General features: G+C 36.7%; 1 protein-coding gene across 1 annotated transcript in view; it reads left to right on the top strand.

The window, feature by feature from the left end:
- The window catches only part of lifra (LIF receptor subunit alpha a), a 28970-nt gene extending 4253 nt beyond the window's left edge, over positions 1–24717 (top strand). The window contains exons 2-18 of the mRNA XM_048188710.1: positions 6087–6229; positions 6928–7070; positions 9359–9512; positions 10082–10354; positions 11610–11739; positions 12440–12573; positions 12700–12845; positions 14474–14627; positions 14881–14945; positions 15061–15280; positions 16216–16398; positions 18113–18214; positions 18694–18840; positions 19206–19343; positions 19510–19606; positions 19914–19980; positions 21037–24717. Coding sequence (XP_048044667.1) covers positions 6163–6229; positions 6928–7070; positions 9359–9512; positions 10082–10354; positions 11610–11739; positions 12440–12573; positions 12700–12845; positions 14474–14627; positions 14881–14945; positions 15061–15280; positions 16216–16398; positions 18113–18214; positions 18694–18840; positions 19206–19343; positions 19510–19606; positions 19914–19980; positions 21037–21624 — 2808 coding nt within the window. The 5' untranslated portion in view covers positions 6087–6162 and the 3' untranslated portion in view covers positions 21625–24717. The remainder of the gene's footprint in view (positions 1–6086; positions 6230–6927; positions 7071–9358; positions 9513–10081; positions 10355–11609; positions 11740–12439; positions 12574–12699; positions 12846–14473; positions 14628–14880; positions 14946–15060; positions 15281–16215; positions 16399–18112; positions 18215–18693; positions 18841–19205; positions 19344–19509; positions 19607–19913; positions 19981–21036) is intronic.
- Positions 24718–25159: the final 442 nt, after the last annotated feature.

Below are 25159 nucleotides of genomic sequence, written 5' to 3'. Positions count from 1 at the left end.
ACAGTTGGCAGTGATCCATGGAATTGTTTTCCAGTTCGTTTCAGTAAAAAAAACAGTGTCTGTTTTCCTGTTCTTTGCCCTCTGGCAGTTCACGCCCGGTGGAATATTAAAGAGGTCTGTCAGCAAGACCATTGTGAGCTTTCAAACAAAACCGCATACACACACACAATGTTTTATTTTACCGTAACACTGTAGCACATAGATCACTGACCTGATATGAAGTCAATATTGAGAATCCTGTTCCTAACGGATATTTGCTATTTCAAAACAAGCTTTTTGCCGTAATAAATAATAAATGACAAGTAGTCTATTAGGGATATGGAAAACAACATTTACAGCACAAGCTGTCTAATTAAAGTTTTTGGTTACACTTTATTTTAAGGTGACATAGTTACATTGTAATTACTCAAATAAGTACTGAGTAATATTAATTAACTACATATACTTATTATAGAATTATGGTTAGGGTTTGGTTTAGGGTTTGTTACTTGTAATTATTCATAATTTACTGTTATTACTATAGTATAAACATGTAGTAATTTGTAACTACGTCACCTTAAAATAAAATGTGTTGCCAAATTTTTCCCCCAAAACAAGATTTTTCTATTTTCTGAAGAAAATGTAAGTGGTGACTGCACATGCAAAACTGATTAGCACTATGCTCGAATGTTCTGGGCATAGTATAGTCTACATTCAGCCACTCTTGACACGTCGACTTGTCTGCCATCTTGACTGTTCATCACTCGCACTAAGTAAATGTTGAAATTAACATTAACAAAGATTAATAAATGCTGAAGAAGTGCAGTTCATTATTAGTTCATCATGTTAACTCAATGTATTTAACTAATGTTAACTAATGAACCTTATTGTAAAGTGTTAAGCTATAAAATTCAGACAAAATGGATAACCTTTCAGAGTTTAGAATGTGCTTTTTTTATGTATAACTCAATATGCAATATCCATTTGCAGAATTATCACATTAATGATAAACTAAATGCTGTGGAAAAATGAAAATCATCTGCTGATGTCTATTGCATATATAGATATTCATAAATGTGAATAACTAGGTTTCAGATGCACAGCTTCCTCTCGAGTGTTAATGATGCACTAATGATGCATTTATGTATATATATCTATGGTTCTCGGTGGTTGCCTGGGCGTTGCTATGCCGTTCTTACATTGTGTCTACATCGGACGTGCGCAACACAAACAAAAGACAATAGAGCCCATTATAATCGGTGATGTTTTCTACACTGGATGAGGCGCAACGTGATAGACAAATCTCCAACAGTAAATTGATGCCTCGTTCTATTTATGACGTACTGACACGAAGGACGAATGCTTTGCAATAAGTGCTTTGTTGCGTCCAGTGTAGACAGATTTTAGTTGTTGCGATGCAATTGACAACGTTGGTGACCGGTGTAAACCAAGTGTGCCACACGAGTCCTGAAAAGTGAAGGCAAAGCGCCTTGATCGCCCCCAGGTGGCTGGATACAATATAGTTCATAAACCCCGCCCTCTCTGTGTAATGTAATAGGACGTGAGAGAAACGAAACAGTCAAATTACAAGTCGTTTTTTCCCCCAAAGATGGTTTAATTCATTTTTAGGCAGTTTTTATTACGCTGATGTTAGTTAAAGTGTTTGTTCTTTAAAGGTGCCCTAGATTCAAAAATTTAATTTACCTTGGCATAGATGAATAACAAGAGTTCAGTACATGGAAAAGACATACATTGAGTTTCAAACTCCATTGCTTCCTCCTTCTTATGTAAATCTCATTTGTTTAAAAGACCTCCCAAAAACAGGCGAATCTCAACATAACACCGACTGTTACGTAACAGTCGGGATCATTAATATGTACGTCCCCAATATTTGCATATGCCAGCTCATGTTCAAGGCCTTACACAAGGGCAGCCAGTATTAACGTCTGGATCTGTGCACAGCTGAATCATCAGACTAGGTAAGCAAACAAGAACAATAGTGAAAAATGGCAGATGGAGGGATAATAACTGACATGATCCATGAAATTTAAGTGGTATTTGTAAATTGTCTTTCTAAATGTTTCGTTAGCATGTTGCGAATGTACTGTTAAATGTGGTTAAAGTTACCATCGTTTCTTACTGTATTCACGGAGACAAGAGAGCCGTCTCTATTTTCATTTTTAAACACTTGCAGTCTGTGTAATGCACAAACACAACTTCTTTATAAATCTCTCCAACAGTGTGTAATGTTAGCTTTAGCCACAGAGCATATAGCCTCAAACTCATTCAGAATCAAATGTAAACATCCAAATAAATACTATACTCACATGATCAGACGCATGCATGAAGTATGCATGATGAACATCTTGTAAAGATCCATTTGAGGGTTATATTAGCTGTGTGAACTTTGTAAATGCACTGTATTATCGTCGAGAGCTCGGGGGGGCAGGGAGCACGTGATTTAAAGGGGCCACGCACTGAATCGGTGCATAGTTAATGATGCCCTAAAATAGGCATTTAAAAAAATTTATTTAAAAAAATCTATGGGGTATTTTGAGCTGAAACTTCACAGACACATTCAGGGGACACCTTAGACTTATATTACATCTTGTAAAAAAACGTTCCATGGCACCTTTACGTAACAAACTTATTGAAAGAACGTAGACTTGCATGATAAAAAATTGCCTAAAATGACAAAATTGGAAATTGGAGCTTTAACTTTAATTTCTACATTTCCAGAACTGTTTATTTTACACTGACATAATGAGTTGTTCTGCAGTATTAACCAATTCTGCGGGAGTGTGGGCGGGACCTTGATTTCGCGGCTCCACTTCGCGCTTGTACTGCGCAGACTGAAGGTCCACCTTTTTTATAGTCTATGGTGTAGACACACACAGTGTTAGGGTGCTGCTATGTGGTGGCTAGGGTGCCCTTAGTGGTTGCTTGCTGACTGAAAGTCTCTAGATATGCATTGGGTTTGTCTTTCAGAGTCCTATTGTTTAGAATAGTGCTGGGCTGGGTACATGCTGAAGATAAATACATTCTTGGGTTTAGGGGTTTGATTACATTATTGCTCAAAGTTTGAAATGTTTGCTAAGACTAGAATCACCGCTAAATATGTTTATTGGTTATTCTGGAAGAAACTAGTGTTTTTTTGCATAGCCAAAATGTGCTTTTCTTCTAAAAATATTTATTTTATTTTCTTCTTCTTTCTTGGATTCTAAACTGTTTCTTTTTTTTTTTTTTGCTTAAAATGTTTTTTTTTTTTTTTTTCAGGCTTCAGTTTACTGGAAAAGTGAAATGGCTTCAGTTTCAGTATGAGGTGGTGTTTGGGGATTCACATGCAGGAGGGAGTTTGGAGGCTTGTTTAAACTTGTATTTGGCATCGGTACCCGAGGCCAGAACTGTCAAATAAGCTGCTACTTCACCCTGTGTTTGTTCATGATCCATTTTGCTTATTGTTGTCTAAATAATACCTTGTCTGGTGTAGATTGCTGAATCTGTTAGCTTGGTAGTCAGTGGTCGTTGTCCTGAAGCATTGGTGTGTAACTCGTCACGCAACGTTTGTGCTACAGGTGTAAATGATTCCTCAAATGTGCTTTATTGAGTCCTGTAAGTAACTACCTAGAATCCACATGGAAATTTGCTAAAAGCTGCTCAGAAGACTTTAGACCTTGATTGCACAGCACTGCCCTACCAACCACATGTACAAATCTAGTTACTTAGTTACTGTTTTCATTTGTGTTTCTTTTTACGTCCTTGATCCAGAAGTTTCTTTGATTAAGTGAGGTAGGAGCTGCAGCATTGCGCTAATTTAATCTTTCATGGGAATGTGATGCACTCCGTATTTGTGCCCTTGTGTATTCACTTTGGTATGTCCAGCGCTGATAAGATGCTCATGATGCGTACCAACATTTTGAAGACAACTTATCAAATGAACTGCTGTATGAATGAATGCCATTAAAAACAACTGAACATGTTGTATCTACACACAAGGGGGCTTGTTTGATCAGATTTGCGTTCCTAAATCTCAGTTTGGTGTTTCGTTTCTGATTCGTGCAGGATAAAAGCAGGTGAGGACTGGAAATTCTAGATTTTCAGGGAATAAATAGGCTAGCTGGGAAATTGAAGTAAATGGGGGTAGTGTGACAAGGTTTGTTATTGCTTTCAGAAAACATTGAGTATTGTGATTTAATTCTGATTTACATTGCATCAAGCTTTATAATTATATTAGGATAAGGAAATAATAAAAAGAATATTATATAATCTTGTTGATAAAAATGGTGAATATGCAATTACTCTTTGGTTTCATTTTTTATATGCTTTTGCTTTGTAGTACCTTTATTTAATCCAAGTAGAAAGGATGCATAAAAATATATAGAAATTAATGGAAAATTAAAAAGAGAAACTAACTGTCGCTGCTATTATATATGTGTGTGTGTTGGAAACACAAGAACTGCTGTAATCAGTAATGTGTGTGCGTACTTGCCCATGTTAAGAGGTCTTGTCTTTCCAGCCGCCTTTACTTATTGTGAAAGTGAAAGTGCCATGTGAAGGCCAAGTATAGTGACCCATACTCAGAATTTGTCCTCTGCATTTAACCCACCCACACACATTAGGAGCAGTGAGTAGCGAACACACACGCACACGGAACAGTGGGCAGCCATTTTGCTGTGGTGTCCAGGGAGGGATTGGGCACCTCAGTCATTTCCTGCTGGTATTAAAAAATTTAACCTGCAGCCTTCGGGTTACCAGTCTGACTCTCTAACCATTTGGCCAAATTTATATATATTTTTTGTTTATTAAAGTGCCTCTTATGCTATTTTAAAGGCTCCTAATTTAGTTTTGGAGGTCTGCTACGATAGGTTTACATGCATTCAAGGTCGAAAAACACTTTAACTTTCTCATTATATACATTGTAGCATCAGCTCTTTTCTCACTGTGTCTGAAACGGTTCGACAAAATGATTCAGTCTCTGAAGCTCTGATTGGTCAGATGGCCCAGTCTGTTGTGATTTAGTCTACTGCTTACACCACATGTCAGAAAATGAAATGCCTATTGTCAACAACATGAAACAAACTCTTCCAGTCTCCGCTACAACTGCAGTGTTTGAGGGCGGGTCAAAGTAGATGTTGTTTGCAGGCAGCCAATGCAGACCATAGACTGGCATTATGCAAATGTGTTAAACAGCTATATTACACACTGCATGAAAGGTGATATCCGAAAAAGCATAATAGGGGCACTTTAAGTAACATGGAGTAGAATGTTATGTATTGATGGCAGCAGAAGATAACCTTACTTTGGCGGTGGACTGCTTGTGTATAAAAGACTGATGAGATGACCATTCAGACACATGCTGATTGAGCGGTATCTCTCAACGCGAGAAACACAGCTGATTATACCTTTGATTGAGACTTTTTGTTTTTATATTTTTGCTTTTTATTTTTTTATTTGACTTTATTTTTGTTTAATCAAACATTTGCAACTAATAAATTACTATTATATTAATTGCAAACAATTGTTCACCAAGATTATTATTGATAAGACCTTGAGCAAGGACTGACTGCAAAAGACTCTTTATCAATTGAATGCATATGATTTAGGTCAGATTTGACTTACCAGAAAATAATGAATAATATAGTTAAAGGAGTTAAGATTGGAGTACACATCATATAACAATATAGAAATGTCTGTACATGCATTTAGGTTATATTCATGACAGTGTATTACAGTAATGATGATGCCATTCAGAATAATGTAAAATACAAAAAATGTTCAGACACATTATGGTACAGATTAGATGTGAGAGAAAACGTGTTAATGGTCCTGAAAATGAAAATATAATGCAGTATGATTTCCTATATTACTTTTTGGTTTTGCAAAGTTTGAAACCGGCATGTTTTTGGGAGATTTATGCTAAAAGTTGTGCAATTCAAAAAAGCTGATAATGATGGAAATGTAGAAAAATTATGTTCTATGTTCTAATTTTGTTTTCCAGATTATGTTTAGCCCTCCAGATTAGAAATTTTTCACAAATAAAATAATTTATTTACATCCGAAAAACTGATTTCAGCCTTTAACCTCTATTTTTTTGTGTTTTGTTGTAGGTGTGGGTTCTGTTCTCCAGGTTTCGGTTGTGTTCTACTCTTTCTTTAAGCGGGATAGTGTTCTGGTTGGGTCAGTATGCAGGGCTGGGTGATTCTGGCTCTGTTGCTGAGCCTCGGGGTCTTACGCTCTCAAGCGCAGAATGGTGAGTGTCATCAAATTCCTAGCCAGATTGATCAAGTTAGAGAATTCTGTCTAGTCACCTCAGGTTTAACTCGGATTACATTAATGAATGACATTAATGAAACATGTCGTAATCCTGATTAAATTTAGTGTAATTTTGACACCTTGAATAAAATGTATTAATACATTATATTCCATTGAAAATTTTGAGGTTATTAAGATTTTTTAAATGTTTTTGAAAGAAGTAACCTAAGTTTAACTGTAATATAATGTCATAATGTTTTATTCAAATTCTCTGAAAAATATTGACATTTACACTATCATTCAAATGTTTTATTTTTTTTATGTTTTTGAAAGACTGTTCACTAAGGCTGCAATCACTTGGTTGAATATACAGTAAAAGCAGTAATATTGTGAAATATTTTTACATCTTCAAATAATTGTTTTGTATTTGAATACCTTTTAAATGCAATTTATTCCTGTGATCAAAGCTGAATTTTCAGCATCATTACTCCAGTCTTCAGTGTCACATGATCCTTCAGAAATCATTCTAACATGCTGATTTGATTCTCAAGAAACATTTCTTATTATTATCAATGTTGAAAACAGTGATTGTACTATTATATAGTCATGAATTGTAGAAAGTTTAATTCATTACAGGTTTATACCAAATGAAATGAATATCCAAGTCATCTCTTCTCTCTTTTTGTAATGTTACAGGTCTGGGTGAACTTCCTGTGCCCCATGGTTTAACACTACAGCCTGATTTACCTGCACAGACTCTTACAATGACATGGCAAAGTGACTCATCGCTTTTTGACATCGAGATTTTCCACACCGAGCTCATGAATGTGGTGTTAAATGTAAGCAGTCTTACATCTCTGCCGTTGGATGTCATGTCGTCTGTAAATCTGCGTTTTAGTTGGTTAGTGTTGACGTATGCGTTTGGGTGTGTGCCATAAATCACTGGGAAATATTACTGGAACATCATTGTGCCACCTCCAGGTCTTTACAACAATACAGGTTCACCTTTAGTTCAATAACAAGTGATTAAATGCAAATACACTTAAACCAGTTCTCCGCTCAGTGTTTTCCCATCTCATATGAGTCACCGACTGGGACTTCAAGAGCTTAGAGCTACATGTTATGATAGCGATTGATTCATGTCTAACTTGTTTTGGAATGTATTGGTCCATGTTAGTCTGCCCATATTGCAAAATATATTTTGCTTATTTGGATGTACTATTATTGCATCTGTGCCCCTAAAGCAATCTGCGAGACTGAATGCAACTCTGTCGGCACACTGTTGATTACCACAGAAAACAATATCTGCTGGCCTTTCATTGTAATTGCATTACTGTTCCTTTTTAACTGAGGGATGAGTCGAAATGACTTCCTGTGGTAATCGACGGCATGCCACAGACCCTGTCGATAGATCTGATATATTTGCCTTGAAGTCAGCATGAAATCAAAATGTATGTGTTTACTTTCATAGTTTGAGTTCTTGGTCTTATAGTGCACAATTCATCAGTGTACATTATTCCATATTTTTCATAAAAAACAAGAAAAAAGAAAACCCCTTCTAAAACACCTTTCTGTTTGGGCTGATGTTTTTTTGGCTAGAAGGAAAATAATGTGAACCAATAGCCCAAAAGCTGTTGTTGTAGGTAATGCAACCTTTCTAAAATATTACTGATAGTTAACAGGAAATTACAGCCATACAGTTCCCAGTGATAATAGCAAATAATAATAAAAAGCATTACGGGATATTTTGAGATGCTTTAGAGAGTGAATTTGATCTTCAGCATCCACGTCCCTGTTAAAAGTGGAAGGGAGTAGATCACCCACAATCCAATGCAAACTTTTATTCAGCTCCATAGTCTGTTAGTGCCCGCCCACTTTTTCAGCGACCTTAGTTCTGGAAGAATTTTTCCATTCATTTTTTTCAATAAGGATTTCAAAAAAGTCTTTGTTTAAAAGTTATAAGCAGTGACATGAACTAAACCAACCTGCTACAAGATGAATCACAGCATTACAAACTTTGATTTGAAGCACAAAAGTATTTGAAAATCAGACAAATTTTAATATATAGATTAATATATATTAGATTAATGATTTCTTTTGCAGAATTATGGGTAAATGAGTTTTTTACCATTCTGCTGTTACAACACTATTCTTTTAAAACCCTCTGGGCCTCTTTGGTCAGACCAAAAATTGTTTTTGAAGTTTTTTTTTTTTTGCTTCATCGGAATGGGATGACACTTGGTGACACTTGCTGTGAACACAAAAAAATAATGGACATGGTTCGGATATGTTAAAGGGTCGAAAAATAAAAAGTAACACTTTGTACCTTCGTGGTTAAAAATTGCAACTTATGAATGGGAAAAAAAATGTTTTTTGCTTCATCAGAATGGCATTAGACTTGGAGACTTGTCACATTTTAGATATGTGAACACAGAAAAAAACGTGGACATGATTCAGATATGTTAATTTGAAATACTGCATTTATTGAAAAATTATTTTATTATATTAATTTTAATGGGAAACGTAGCCCATAAAATTGTATAAATATTGCATAGTATATTTCATTAACTTTCCTGGAAAAAAAAAGTTACATTTCAAGGCTTCTGTCACTTTTGACAGTGAAGGTACCAACTATGACCCAAAAATGAAGGGGCATTCATTTGTGGGCTGATGGCTTCAAAAAAAGCTTATAATATTGATCAACAACCTCTGAGCTCAGAGTACGTCTGTCTTTAAATGTTTATAAGTTATTGTTAAAAGTCAGTTCCACTATGGAAAGAATTAATGGAATTTTTACTTCCGGAACTCGACGGTTACACTCTATTCTGTATAGAACAGAGTGTAACAGTCGTGTTCTGGAATCCAGTCAAATGCAGATGGTTTAAATCAAGTCCTACCCTACAGTTGTCACTAAGTGTTGTTTCACTCAGAATCACATTATGGAATTGAATCGGGTTGCTAATGCTGACGTTAAGATGTGAGGGGTCAAAACTGCTTTTTCACTTTCATAATGTAGAGCATGGTTCTTTGTTGATTCTCAGGGAATGCATGAACTAATAAAATGTGAGTGCAGTGTAAATCACTGCATCCAAATGTATGAATGCAAATTTTCTGTTTTAATTTGTAGGAGACGGTGGCAGTTAAAACAGATCCTGTAACAGGACAGCGTGTTTGGATATGGCACTCGTCGTTACCCTTGGAGTGCACTTCTCATTCAGTGCGAATCAGAGCACGAAACCAGCAGTTGGTCAGCCAGTGGAGCCCCCCTCAGACCATTCCAGGTACCAAAAAAAACGTTTCCGAAATGATGCTGGTCCTGAAACCCGGTGCTCGGCCTGAGCATCTGCGAACCTTTCTTAAAATCAGCGAACATATCGCTGTGTGGTCCTTGTTTCGAGAACTTATTTTAGCATCCAAAGTCATTTAATTCACTGTCTGTATCCTTTCATGAGCTTAAGCTGGCTGTACTGTGACAGTCAAAAGTTATTTCAGTTTATACTATGAGTTGTTAATTATTTAACAAATAGGATATTTATGATCTAAAGATGTTTTATTTCAGACAGACATGATAAATAAAGTTGCTGGAGTAGCTGTGCAGTGAGACAAAATTAGGACCTGCCATTTTTAAGTGTAGACGCATCCGTTGATTATAACGGCAGTGATCTAATTTTGTACCAGATAGTTTTGTTTCTGAGCTTGGAGCTGTTTTGAAAGCTATAAAAGGACATTTTCTGTTTTGATGTTGCTCTTTGGATACACTAGGAAAAAAAATCTTCTTTAAAGAAAACTTTAATTTATTTAAACCATTTACCAAACTCTTGTTATCTCACCCCCATCCTTTTGTCTCTAGGGTCGGATATTCCTGAGAAGTCAGAGTCTAGCATGTATCCCCAGGATAAGGTGGTTCCTGTTGGCAGTAACATGACCTTCTGCTGTATTGTTAAAGAGAAGGTTGATTTCCAAGATATCAGGTACATGGGTCAGCAGATGAGCGCCACACGCTTGAGCAGAAGAACTTATGCCATTACAGTAACCAGCCAGCCAGCATCTGGCAACACGGGCACCAACGTGGTCTGCTGTTCCCCAGAGTTTACCCTCACAGGAGCTGTGGTGTTTGTAGGCTGTGAGTATAATTCATATCAATTTATATCTAAATATATATTATGCTAAATATAAGAAATGTGTATTAAATATTTATAATTTATGTACACTACCATTCAGAAGTCTTGGTTAGGGTTAATATTTTTAAAAGACGAATCTTCTGCTCGCCAAATCTGAATTGATTTGATCAAAAATACAGTAAAAATATTAATAGTTTGAAATACTTTTACAATTTAAAGAGTTAGTTCACTCAAAAATGAAATTTCTGTCATTAATTACTCACACTCATGTTGTTCCAAACCCGCAAGACCTTCGTTCATCTTCGGAACACAAATTAAGATATTTTTGATAAAATCTGAGAGGTTTTTATCTCCTATAGAAAGCAACGAAATTACCACATTCAAGGTCTAGAGAAGTAGTAAAGACATTGTTAAAATAGTTCATGTGACTGCAGAGGTTCAGCCTTAATGTTATGAAGTGACGAGAATACTTTTTGTGCACCAAAAAATAACGACTTTATTCAACAATCTCTTCTCTTCCATGTTAGTCTCCTATGCTGTTGACATAGTGAACACAGTGCAGAGCTTTTGTGTTTACGTCAGAATGCCGACTCATTATTGGCCGGCTCCTGCGTCAGCATCACACGCATGCATCGTGCTGCTCACGTGTACAGCGTCTGCCAATATTGAATCGGCGTTTGGATGTAAACACAGAAGCTCTACACTGCGTTCACTACGTCAACAGCATAGGAGACTAACATGGAAGAGAAGAGATTGTTGAATAAAGTCGTTATTTTTGTTTTGTTTTTTGTGCACAAAAAGTATTCTCGTCGCTTCATAACATTAAGGTTGAACCACTGCAGTCACATGGACTATTTTAACGATGTCTTTATTACCTTTCTGGGCCTTGACGGTAGTAATTAAATGGCTGTCTATGGAGGAGTCAGCTCTCGGATTTCATCAAAAATATGTTAATTTGTGTTTCGAAGATGATTGAAGGTCTTACGGGTTTGGAACGACATGAGGGTGAGTAATTAATGACAGAATTTTCATTTTTGGGTGAACTAACCCTTTAATTTATCTTTACAAGTGGTTTGCCAAAATATTATGATATATAAGCTCTATAAACGTAAATCCACCACTGTAAAATGCACATACAACTTCAGAAAACAGGAAAATTTGAGTGTTCATTTTTAGGATAATGACTGGCAGTAGATGATTGCTGTGCAGTGTTAAAGAGCAACTTGCATGTGGCTTTGTTGTATGTAATTGCTGTAGATCCGCCGGGAGATGAAGGGTTGGTCTGTGAGACGCGGGACCTGGCATCCGCAAAATGTTCTTGGTGGAAAGGACGTGACACTCACTTGAAAAGAAAGATCAACCGCACTAACTACACCCTTAATGGAAGGCAAGAAACACACTACACAGGAACCACTGACCACATACACTATAGCATTTGGCGCTCAGGACCGTAATGTCCTTGGTACATAAAAAGATCACCAAACAGCAAACCACATTAAATGAGATGGAAAAGGATACTTCTGTCATGTTTATTTTTACTGCTAATCCAAGAATTCCATTAATGTTCTAATCTAATTAATGTGCCATTTCTTGTCTGATGTGACAGCTGTGAGTATTATTCATATAAATGTATGTGAATATTTATAAATGCATATCAATTATTTAATAATTATTTATTATAATAATAAGTTGTAATAATAAATGTTTCATACACAATCATACAAAAGTTAAGGGTTAATTCATTCAGTCTGATTATGTGATGTTTTTGAGTCTCTTAAGCTGCATTTATTTGATCAAAAATACAGAAAAAATCAGTAATATTGTGAAAAATTATTTCAATTTAAAATAACTTGTTTTCTGTTGTAATATATTATAAATTGTAATTTATTCCTGCTATTCAAAGCTGAATTTTCAGCATCATTACTCCAGTCTTCAGTGTCACATGATCCTTCAGAAATCATTCTAACATGCTGATTTGATGCTCAATATTATTATCAACTTATTATTAACTTAATGTGATTATTAAGACCATTTCCTCTCGGAATGAATGAACGTCTAGGTTTTATAAGCCATATTTCTGTCCGCAGGGACTGTTTGGTGACTAATGATGGGAACACCTCTTGGTGTAGTTCGAAGGTTTGGGAGGACAACTGGACTCTGGTGGCTCGAAATACTCTTGGAACAGTTCGGCTTACTGACTCCGCCCAACTCGCTGACCGCGGTACCACATTTCAATACGTTCTCCTTTTAATTGAGTATATCAACATTATAAATAGAGTCAGAGCGACTGTGTCTTAATATTCTCATGAGTGAGAACTTTTCTCTGACGGTTTTGTCTCTCTTCCAGTACATCTGTTGGCTCCAGCAAATGTGACAGCGGTCGAAGTCAAGGCGTGGAACGCCACACTGCAGTGGAGTTGGCCTGTGGCGGCGTATAAAAAGCTGGAGATGGTCTGCCAGCTGGAGCTCATCGGCCATGAACTTTCCAGCACAGTAAGTTCACTGCTCAGCTTTCAGCTCCCAGAACCCTGCATGCTTTTTGTTTGGTCTTGGAGTTAAAGGGGTAGTTCACCCAAAAAATTAAAATTTTGACATTATTTACTCAAGAAAAACACAACTTTTATTTTGAGAAAATTAACACACAACAAAAATGCAAGGTGCATAATGCTTATTAGGGCTGGGCGATATATCGCATGCTATTGTCACGCGCATTTCGTCAGTAAAGCCGGTTCCCTGATTACCGCAAAATCACCATCACCTGCTTTCAAATGGAGTGGCGTTTAATAGACAGAACCGTAGATCACTGACAAGCTACGCAATATAGCGTTCATTATCGAAGGCGATTCATCTGCGATAATGAACACGATATTGCGTAGCTTGTCAGTGATCTACGGTTCTGTCTAATGCTTATCCTCAAAAAAATGCAATAAAACACCATAAAAGTAGTGCGTTTAACTTTTGTACAAGTTATCTAAAGTCATATAATAGCTTTGCACATTTTAATCATTCGCTGAAAATCTTCCCCTCAGCCATAGCTCTCAAATTTAATTTGCACATGTGCATTTTTTGTCAGTGAATAATGATTTAATTTCAGTTTGTTCCTCACATAAACCTATTGTACGGCTTCAGGAAATGTTTATGGTGCGTATTGTTATACATTAGCTTGACATTAGCTTTTTTGCTCACCAGCCACTGTGGCTAGTGGTTTTCCAAAGTTACTAGCCACTCAGCATTTTCACTGGCCACATTTTTGACATTGATACAATGGGGAAAAACTGCCATATTGATATTTTTGATATTATCTCATAATTTGGCAGCAGGTATATTTAGGCTGCTGTCACTTTAAGACCTGACACACAGATCCATTATACTGTTACACAAATGCGTTTTCTTTCACAACTGTTTACATTCACTTAAAACACTGTGTTTTTTTGTATTTGACTGTTTGAAAAAGAACTCAATGTAGTTCTGAGAGGCGGCTTTATGTGCGGGTTTGTGTGTTGACTCGCTGTCGGAGAGATGAGAGAGAGGAAAAGTGCAGCTGGTATCGTGTATCTATTCTGAGGAAAATGAGTATTGGAAGTGTTTCAGATTTCATTGTAATTGAAAAATCTATATTTTTGACAACACTACATTGCACTTAGTTTATTATTCCAGGTACCTTTTTAAAAGACTACAATTGAAAAACGTAAATATTAAAAATTGCAACCCTCCAAAGTGGCTAGTGGGAGTGACTGCATTACACTCCGCTGCTCAAATCCACCTGCTTTTGGTGGGTTGGCGGGTTTATGTCAAGCCCTGGTTATTGAAACAAAACTGTGTTTGAAAGAAGACTGTACAAGTTTAAAATGATATGAGGGTGGAATTAATGAGTTACTTTTCCTTTTATTGCAATGTTTTCCTCATTCTTTTTTTAATCCTGTTTTTGATGCATCATTTGTATTTATTTTTGATGCACACTTTAAACTATTACTCAAGCCACCTTAGCAGTGATGTTTTGTAAATCAGTTTAACCAATCAAAATGGTTATTTAACCTATTCCATTTAGGACTGTTATATAATATTTAAAAATGGCTACTGATTTCAAACCGGTGGGCTGATATTTCTGTGTGTGTCTTTAGCGTAACTACAGTGGCACAGGTTTGTCATTTGTGATGCTGGAGGGCTTGTGGCCAGATGCAGACTTCACTGTGACTGTACGATGCGGCTCTAAGCACGGTTTCTGGAAGTGGGGGGATGAGAGCGCCCCCTTCAGGATCCACACAAAAATGGACCGTGAGTGATTAAAAAAACTTGCAGGAAATTAATAATAAATCTAAAATGATTTAGTCTACTTTGTCTGTTACTTAGTCACCACATATGACAGGTCAGATATATTATGTTTAATCACGCACATACTCTTAAACTCTGTGCCATTTCTTAATTGTTTACTCTGATTTCTACATCATTTCCTGTTAGTTTTATGTTTATTATTTATTAAGATATATCAGGTTTCTAAAGATCTATAACAAAGTCTGTGCATTTTCAGGTCCTGATGCTCTTGATGTCTGGGTCTGGATGGACAGCAGTAACACAGGACTTGTTCTTTGGAAAGTAGGAACAAACTTTGTTTTACATTTGCCATAATCTAAGATTTGAAACACAGTTTATGTCATAAAACTGAATGACGTTATTCTTTTAAGTAAACATGGTGCCTCTTTTCATTCAGCTGCTATCTGTGAGAAAAAGTCACGGTGCATTAGTCGGCTACAAGGTTTCTCAGAGCTCAGCAGAGGAAGACGGGTGGACAACGGTTTCTCTTCCTCCTGAGAGATTTAACTATCCCATCATCCTTAACAACAGCAGTGACATCACCGTTGCCGTGGCAGCACAAAACCCAGCTGGTCTCTCTCAGCCTTCCACTGTGACCACACCAGCATACAGAGCAGGTAGAGAGAGTATGGGACATTTCCTCAGCTACCAGACTGCTAAAGTGTTTTGTGCATCATAGTTACCACACACACCCATATATATATATATATATATATATATATATATATATATATATATATATATATATATATATAATATATATATAATCAGTTTATATGGCTATTTTATGTATAAATTACATTCAAATAACTAAGCACATAATAATAATAATAATAATAATAATAATAATGTTTTATTTATATAGCGCCTTTCAAGAGCCCAAGGACGCTGTACATAATGTTGATCGATAACATGAATACAAATATACACATGACGTCAACAAAATATATATATTATATTGTGACCACAAATTAAGAATTCATTCTCTCGTTTAAGTAAATCATGGCAATTTCCTTCACTTGTTTTAGCTAAATCATGGCCTTTTAAGAATTTGTTCCCAGGATTTAAGTAAATCGTGCACACAATATAATAATTAATTCCCTCGTTTTAAATACATTTTGGCCTTGTTGAACTACTTCATCCCCTCATTTTGATTTGACTAAAACAAGGGAACAAATAATTACAACGTGGCCATGATTTAGTAAATCAAGAAAATGAATTATTATATTGTGCTCACAATTTACTTAAAATGAGGGAATAAAACATTCTGACATATTAATAAGTCATGGGAATGAATTGTTAATTTGTGGCCAAGAAATACTTTTTTTTTTTTTTTTTTCCCTGAATGTCATGTCATGTTTGATATGAAACCCATGTCCAGGGCTTCGTATCAAATTAATTCTAAGTAATTAAGATTTTTTGAGTGGCGCTTTGGCACTCAATGCTATGTATTGCAATTGACTGTTTTAATCCATTGACACTTAAAATAAACAAAAATAAACAGACTAGTGTTAAACTACATGTGTTTTGTATTTGGTCATTTTTCCTGTAGATTCCCAGCTGTCTGTGTCTGAGCTGCTAGGCACAAATGGAACGTTTGACCTGTCCTGGCAGCCAAATGCCAATGCAAGCAGAGGGTACGTGGTGGAGTGGGTCCCGACCGGCTGCAGTGGGCTGTGCCCTGTTAACTGGGAGAAAATTCCAGAAAAAGACAGCAGCTTCACTGTGAAGCCAGGTGAGTCCTTTAAATTCATCTACAAGTGACTTATCTATTGGAATTTTTTAAAAATTTCCTGTTCTTTTAAAAACCCTAAAAGTATTTGGACACATAAAAATGTCTGAATTCCATTGCATTGGATAATAAAATACCAAACATTCTTCTCTCTAATGCTGAAGGATCATTTCTCTTCGCTGACTCAATGGGCCCTATCATGAACCCGGCGCAATGCGGTGCCAGGTGTGACGCAAATGTTTTTTGCGCTACGTTGTTTTAAAAAGCAAATGCATTTGTGCGCCCATGGGTGTGCTGGATCATTGTTGGCGCGTTACTATTTTGAGGCAACTGAAAATGACTGACAATATTTTTTTTTTGTTATTTAAAGGGCAGATTAGTAATATGCTCCTATAGGTACATACACTCTGCTTATTACACACACAGGGACGTGCAAACAAACATGCCAAATATTAAAAATAAAAGGATTACACAATGTAAAAGATTATTATTGTGTTCATAAAGATAAAAATGCTTTGGTGGAATCAGGCTTTAAACTCGCGCATGAGCAGATCAAATCCCGCCATGTAAATAGTGAATTTGCCATGGCTCGAGTGTAACTGGATTTTAAAGGGAATGGGAGATGACTGGTTTATTCCATGTTACACCCAAAACACACCCATGACTCATTAAGAGAATAGGGACAACCATTTTACACACTGACCATTTTTCTCATCCTTAAACTATCAAAAGTGGATTCAGACACACATGGTCTAAAGTGCCGTCATTAAAATAGGGCCCAATGACTTTGAATCAGCTGGTGTTTTCTGTGATTTTTAGTGGATGTATGACGTCAGTTCTTCTCAAGTTCACACAGGTGTCCTAGCAGAGGAACCACAGATTTAGTGCTCATCACATTAATGTCTCCTAGTATGTTTTTTTTTTTTTTTTTTCCCAAGATATTACCTTTCATGTAGTGTGTAAAAGGTCTGCAGATAAATGGAGTTATTGTCTTCCAAAAGAATGAAAGCATTCTGAACAGCCTGAAATGAGTCATTAGTAATTCCAGCCTTACTTCCTGCTTAAACCCATGTAGGTTTGTAACAAATTTGCATAATGCCCACCTACGGTCTTCATTGGCTGCCCTTGAACAATGACGCCATCAATACAGTTCGTAACACTGTTTACAAGTGCTGAGTAAGCCTCTGGAGCTGAAATTCATATATGGTAATGGCCGTTTAGTTTCCGACACGCTCTGTAAGTGGTAGACCAATCAAAATAGTCTGGGCCATCTGACCAATCAGAGCAGAGCAGGCTCTCAAAAAGCAGGAGTTCAGAGTGACTGAATCCTTTATCGAACTGTTTCAGACAAAAGAGGTGATGCTTCTGCAATGAATATTATGAGAAAAGGGTTCTTTGTCCTTAAATGCATGTAAATCTATTGTAGGAGACTCCAAAACGAAATTAGAAGACTTTAAATTAGCATAATAATAACTATTGTAACTGTTCCACTAAACACATCACACAAGTACTTCATTTAAAAACCTAACAAACATCTTTTTGTCAAATGTTTTGTTTGAAAAATGTCCTTGTGCTGTCTTTCTTCAACATACATGACAGTTGGTTTGATATTTTATTTCCGATGCAATGGCAATGAATTTCTTCATGCTTTGTTTACACCACAACTGTATGTTTTTTCCATGCGCCTTGTTGATTGATCGGTCTCTGCTGATTTCAGACTCTCTGGAGAAAGGAGTGAGGTACACCGTATCCGTGTATGTTCTCTCAACCGGCGCTGCTACGCTGCTGCAGAGATGGCAGGGATACTCACAGGAAATGAGTAAGAGAACCACTGCCCTTTACCGCTAATAAGGCGCTTTCACACATTCACACATACCTTTGCTGTAAAATCTACAACATTTTTCCACTTAGAAATCCTGCGAGACTTGTTGATAAAACGCTGGCAAGTCATTAATCATTTCGTGGAGGCATGTGAATGAGAGCATTATGTAAAACGCAGACATCCGATACTTGTGTGAATAACATATTTACGCCTTTACTGGAAACGTTAATTCACCAATTTTATGGGAAGTTTGTGTGAAATGGCTTTTTTACTGAGGCAAATTTGGCATCTGGTCATTTTTTGGTTAACCACTGGTTTAAATAACCCATGAAATGGTTAGGCAAGCACAGGTTTACCTTCAGGAAGGTGGGGCAGGACATATAAAAGAGCCCATAGCTTTACGTTTTGTTGCTTACTAATATCTGAAAAATAGTTACACTAAATTATTTTGGCTTCTTTCGTTTGATCTTCTGTAGTTCCTGCACAGTCAGTTGATTTATCAGCCAATCAAACTGGCTCGGATGTGCTGTTGTCTTGGAAAGCCACCACGATGAAACAACAGCGAGGATTCATACGTGGATACACCATCTACCTGGCAAATGCTGCACGTCTGGATCTCGTTGGTAAGCACGTTCACACATCTGTGAATAGAAAAACCATCTGCTGATAAGAACAGAAATGCTTTATTATTGCATTTTAGTATAAGCAAAATGACTAACTGGTCAATGAAACCATGTCTGAAATGACGTCTACATGACGAATACATGTACCGTTACACCCCTAGTTTTAATGCATTATACTTTCTAAAGGTTTAACTATGAATAGATAAGTATTACATAATGTATTATAACTGTGGTTACAATTATTCATGAGACCATACAAAATACATGATAATGCATTGTATAGAAAGGCTTTAAGTAAAGTGCTACCAAAACTTGTATCTTTTGTTATATATTTTAATACTTGTCTCTTGTGGTTGTGTTCCTAGCTAACATCTCTGATCCTGAGGTGCGGTCATACAGGGTGAAGGGTTTGTCTCTGAGCTCATATAAGTTCGTAGTGAAGGCCTACACTTCAGCTGGGGAAGACATGGGGACGACCGTGGCCATTAAAATGGAGATGGACAGTAAGACATTGTGATGCTCATTTAGAGATTCTGCCATTGATCTGTAGCCTTACTTACTATCATTGTCAACATTGCTTAAATAGAACAACTAGTAAATTCACATATTGCAGATAACATATTGGATTATGTTATTCTCCTAAACGTCTCCTTTTCTCTGTTCATCCAGCAGCCGACATGTTGTTTGTTGGAATTCTTGTGCCGTTGGCAGCCATGTTCTGCTGTCTCATCCTCATCAGCATCTGCTGCTACAAGAAGAGAGAGTGGTAGGACTTGTTTTAAAATGTGTTTTTAATAAGTTAAATCATTTTAAAAATCCACTTAATTAAATCATTTTGACCTACAGTAAATGTGTGCTACTACAAATAGTGTTCTTTCAGTCTTACTGATCAGTCAGTGATATTTTGTTATTGTTAATATACTAAAACAGTGCATATGAATGTGTGGATTACTTTTGTATTTTTTTTTATATTTTCAAATCTTTTAGTAATTTTGTTGTTTTTAATGAAAACAACATGATGTAAATCAGTTATTAATGTGTTTTCTTGATGGTTTTGTGTTATTTAATTCCAGGGTAAAGAAAGCTTTCTATCCTGAAATTCCTGGACCTAAAGTACCTGGAGACTGGTCGTCCCCACAGGTAAAACCTGGTGATACGATACCTTGAAAAATAGGATATTTGATACCATTTTTCGATACCTTGGGGAAAACTGTCATATGTACCGCCATACAGATCATTTATCTCTTAATTTTTTGATAATTTGTGCAATTTTGTTGTAATAGCTTACACACAGCATCTGAATCGCTGAATTACATTTACAAAAAAAAAGTCATAAAATAAACAAATGGCAAGTAAACAGTAATAAAATAAGAGCAAATAAATTGCAAACGATAGCACAAATAAATACAATAGAATAAAGACACAAATGAAATAAACATGGCTTTAAGTTTTTCAGGTGGGTCTAACAGTAGTGTTTAGGTCAGAAATTAAAGTAATCGAATGTAAAATAACTGCATAGTTTTTATTTCATACAGATTAATGCATACAATTAAAGCTATGCAGTCAAGAGCAGCGAGTGATTTTCTCTTTGTCTTTTGTTCTTTGATTAACACGACAGACAGCAGCAGGTTTATTAGGCTGCTGTCACTTTAAGAGCTGCACAGATCCAATATACTGGAACACAACATGTGTTTTCTCTCAACTGTTTATGTTCCAAAACTGAGTGTATTTACCTGAATACTCGGCAAGACAGACATCATTTTGTGTGTATTTGGCTGTTTAAGCGCAATAAGCCATGAAAAAGAAGTCAATTTGGTACTCGCAAGCTGTTTGAGAGACGGTTTTATTAGAGCACCACTTATATAGATCAGTGTAGTGCGCTTTTGGTAGGAGCACGAAACATGCTGGAATTACTAAAATTACACGCAATGCAAGAACTATTCAACCAAAGGAAATTAGATGAGTGAGCGAGAGTAGGCGGGTGAGTGTCAATTTGCCGTCGGAGAAAAAAGAGAGTGAGAACGCGCAGCTCGTATTGGTGTATCGATACTGCATAAAAGGTGTATTGGAACCGTTTCAGATATTTCAGTATCAATACATATTGAAATATCGATAATTTTAGACAACACTAATTACTAGCTTTGTGCTCCAAACATGAATGATTCCTCAAATTGCATTTCTGTTGTTTGTGTTTAGGGTCCTCTGGATGTGAAGCCCCCTCCTCACAGTCTGGTCCACATCGTGGAGAGTCCAGAGTGGGATTTCAGTAAGAAGGGTCTGGTTCCGGTACCAGAGGAAGAGGAGGAGTATGAGAATGACAACATCGAGGTAGACACGGACTCCGATGAACCGGCCCTCCTGAGATATTACAACCAGGTTGTCGGTGATGGCTCCCACAGTAACCATGTCTCAGACTCCTCCGGTTCCTCAACTGCCTCAGTGGGCTCCACACAGACTGAAATCACATACGCGGGCATCCAGAGCCCGACCTCTTCACAGGGGGCGTCTGGCGGCGGAGGTTACAGGCCTCAAATGCAGTCCGCCGCAGATCCAGCCGAGCCGCAAGACGAATTCGAGGCCGACTTCCAAGACGATGGCTTGAATACAGGCTATAAACCCCAGTGTTCCTGGCAGCTGGATTCTCCAGAGGCGGAAAACTTTAGTGGTTCCCTTGGCAGCCCTACGTCGGTCACATCATCCCAGTTCCTTATTCCAGAATCCTCTGAGGAGAAACCACAGTCTTCCAGCACCTGGTTCCACAGTTTTCTCTCCGGAAAATCCTGAGAACGCACTACTTCACATATGTTTTCACGTTAGTTTGTGCCGTTCACCTTTTATGAGGATGTTTTCGGTTCGTTTTAGGCTTTGTGCCCTTACTGGAAATCGTTCACAATTACATAATCAACATCACTACTGTTTCTCAAGGACTTGTGTTACTGGCCAGAGAGGTGAAGTACTACTGAAGAGCTGAAGGTGGGCGTGTCTTCTTCCGCTCGCTCGGAGCAGAATGACCTTTACCCCTAGGAACGCCGCTTTTGTTCATACGACAGTGTTCGTGCCTCTTTCTGCAGTGTTTTTGGAGGGATCGCAGTAAATCTACACCCTTACAGCATAATATTGTGCACAACATTTCACTGCTCTTTTTTTATTCTTAATTTAACGGTTTTGTAGCACTCAAATGTAGGAGGTCTGGTAAAACATGTTGATTTGCATTTCAAAAATCAAAACCAGTGCATTGAGGGTTTGTTCTCAAAGTCTGCGCCGTTTTCGGGTGATTTTAAAAAATATTATGTAGCCTCAAGCAACTTTTTCTCCAGTCTCGGTGTAAATGTAAACAGACACGTTCACGTTGAATAAGCTGACAGAACAAAAGGAAAAGCAGAATGGGGAAACGTGCATCTCTGGTTTTGCTTAAACCAACAGTTGTTGCAGTGTTCACATGATCTTTCGTTGCCGGCTTCACCTGTAAAATGAATGTAAACACACTCAGTGTTAGTTAAGGATGTGATGCAGCTATCAAGTTTTGTGTATTTTTGTTTAGAGGTTGATGCTCAATCAGTATCATTTGTTGAAACGTACATTCTCGGCTAGGGCTTCACAATTTGGTGGGGTGAATCAAAAATAAAATTGTGATTGCGATTTTTAAAATGTGATTTTTAAAAAAAAAAAAAAAAATCCAGATTTGCTGTGCTTGTTTGTAGGGCTGCACAATTTGGCCATACATTTTTGTAATGTGTAGCAATGTGACTAATAATAGTGTTCATTTTATTGAATAATAATAAATAGTAACTATTATTATTACTACTAGCTTACTACTACTAATACTACTAAATACGAAATATTACTATGGTAATGTTTCACTCTAAAATAAAAAAATCAATTAAGAAAAATAATATAATAATAATTTTAGAATTGATTTATTTTACAGTACATCTGTAAAATTACAATACTAATAGTTATGGCTGTCTTAAGTTCTTTATTTTCGAACTTTAAACCAACAAGCTTTTATTTTTTGGCAGAAAACCACATGGTCAGCCTTTGCGATTTAATAATCACACTAGGTCATATTCAGTTTAATTTCGATTAATATTGCAGCCCTGTTCTCTAAAAATGGCTATTGTAGATTGTAGGATATTACAATAGTTTTTTAGTCTTTTCATTTTTGCTTTCCAAAGGTCAGTAAGATTTGAAATTGGCATTATCCGTACAATATGTGAAGCACCCTTTCAGTTTTACAAATGCGTCTTTGTATTTCACACCCAAAAGTCCTTGAATATGGGACTCACTTCAACTTTCACACATGCATAGCACCTCCCAGTGTAAACTCAACTGTTAGTTGTAGATGTCTGTCCAGGATGCTTTTATGTGCACCCCTGCATGTTTCCATAGATTGTCATGGGGTTTTAAATGACCACAGTGCCTCAGGAGTTTAGTTATGTTATATCCAAAGAGCAGCACCTTCTCTCAGAGCAGTTTCACCATCATTAGGATGGACCACAGGGTAATCACTTTAACTGGCCTTACCGACATCAGAGGAACCTGCTATTCTAATATACGGATATATGGGAGCTATGTGTTTAACGTTACTGTGAAGGCCTTTTCCTGAGCACTGTGCATATCGCTAGTCCTCCAAATCCTCGTGCAGCAGTCAGAACAACAGATACGTCACCTCAGGACGTCAACATGATGTCGCTACACTGAGCCTGAATGGTAAAAGTCGACATGAAATCAAAAGCGACCCCGTTTACTTTCTTAATATACATTCCTTTGTACTGATGTGACTTTAAATTCAAATTATAATAAGGTTGCTCCAGATTTGAAACTAACCTGTTCTTGTCAAACAATAGTTTAATTCATGTCTGGTTCTATTCTTCCATTTCACCATCTAATCAATGTTTGATAGATAAAATCAAGCCCCACCTTACATTTTTTTTTTTGCATGTTAAATATCTTGTTTCCCTCTAAAATATCATAGAATGGAAGTAAAATGGGTTGCGAGGCACTTTCATGTCGACTTTGAAGAGCATCAGATAGCAGTCATTAAACTCCTAATGTGGCATGTGATTGAAAGGGCATTAGATGGACGTTATTAGGAGCAAGATTATGAAATATGGGATAGGTCAGCATCTACTGTTGCTTAAGCTTTAAACACTACTGTGAAAGATTTTATTACGTTGGAATAAGTAGTTACTAATATGTCATTTTTGCAGTTATACGTAGAGATCTTTTAAAGAAGCCTACTAATGTTTATTTTTTTATTTGCTTGTATGAATGTCAAATGCACAAATATCATTGTCTATGTAATGTTTTTTTTTAACTGTTGAAGAATATGCATTGAAAGATTTGGCTGTGGATTTTACAGCCCAGATGAGCGTGTTATTAGCAAATGGGAAATGATCTAATGATATATATGCTGTCAAAATCATCTCAAAGGCTACACTACAGGGAGAAAGTGATATAAGTGAGCAACTTCCATATGTGATCAAGATGAGATTATCAGTGGGATGTCACTACAAGCATGAGGCGTTAATGTAAATATCATGTTAACACTAATGTAAATAAGCTTTTCTCTTGAGCATGAAGATCATCAGATTGGGAATATTGCACCAGTTAATATTTACTAATTAATATTACAATATTGTTGTTGCCTTTGCATGCATGACAGATTCCACATTCAGTGTTCAGAGAGGGGTAAGATAAACTTTGAATGAGGAATATGGAATAATTTCATTAGAAACACTATATAAGTGTGTGTAAACACGTACTTGTAAGAAAAAATAAAGATGTATCCAGGCGTCTGAGCTCTTTATACTCTGCTAATACACTAATATTGTGCAACCTGTATTATTATAGACAATAAATCCAGATAAACCACAATGTTTTTCTGTGATTATTTTCCTTTGGACGTTGCATTGCATGTTTTTGCTTCTGTAATAGCATTGAGAAAGCTTTGTGCAGGAAACTGCAGTAATATTTTGCTTTGTCAGTAAATCCCCTGGTGATGTTTTCTCCATTTTACCCTTATTCCAGTCTGAAATGGGCCTTATCGTCATTATGTGCAGAATGCTTTTGTTTTCTCCAGACAGGATGGCAGCAGTGCTCGTAAAAAGGAGGAAGACGTTCAGAGGAACATCTGATGTAGGTCAGTTGTCCTCATTTTCACCTCTATAAACCCACCACAACTTTCAGCCTTCTCTTGTTTTATTGGTGCTCTGTCTTAATGCTTTAGAGACATGCATCAGTTCTTTATATACATTTTTGTTTTGTTTTTATTTTTATGATTCTCCTTTACAAATAAAACATGCACAATATACTTCTG

This window comes from Megalobrama amblycephala, linkage group LG4 (genome assembly GCF_018812025.1).
Source record: "Megalobrama amblycephala isolate DHTTF-2021 linkage group LG4, ASM1881202v1, whole genome shotgun sequence".
NCBI lineage: Eukaryota > Metazoa > Chordata > Actinopteri > Cypriniformes > Xenocyprididae > Megalobrama > Megalobrama amblycephala.
The sequence above is the reverse complement of the archived record's forward strand: the minus strand, read 5'-3'. Positions and strand labels throughout refer to the sequence as shown.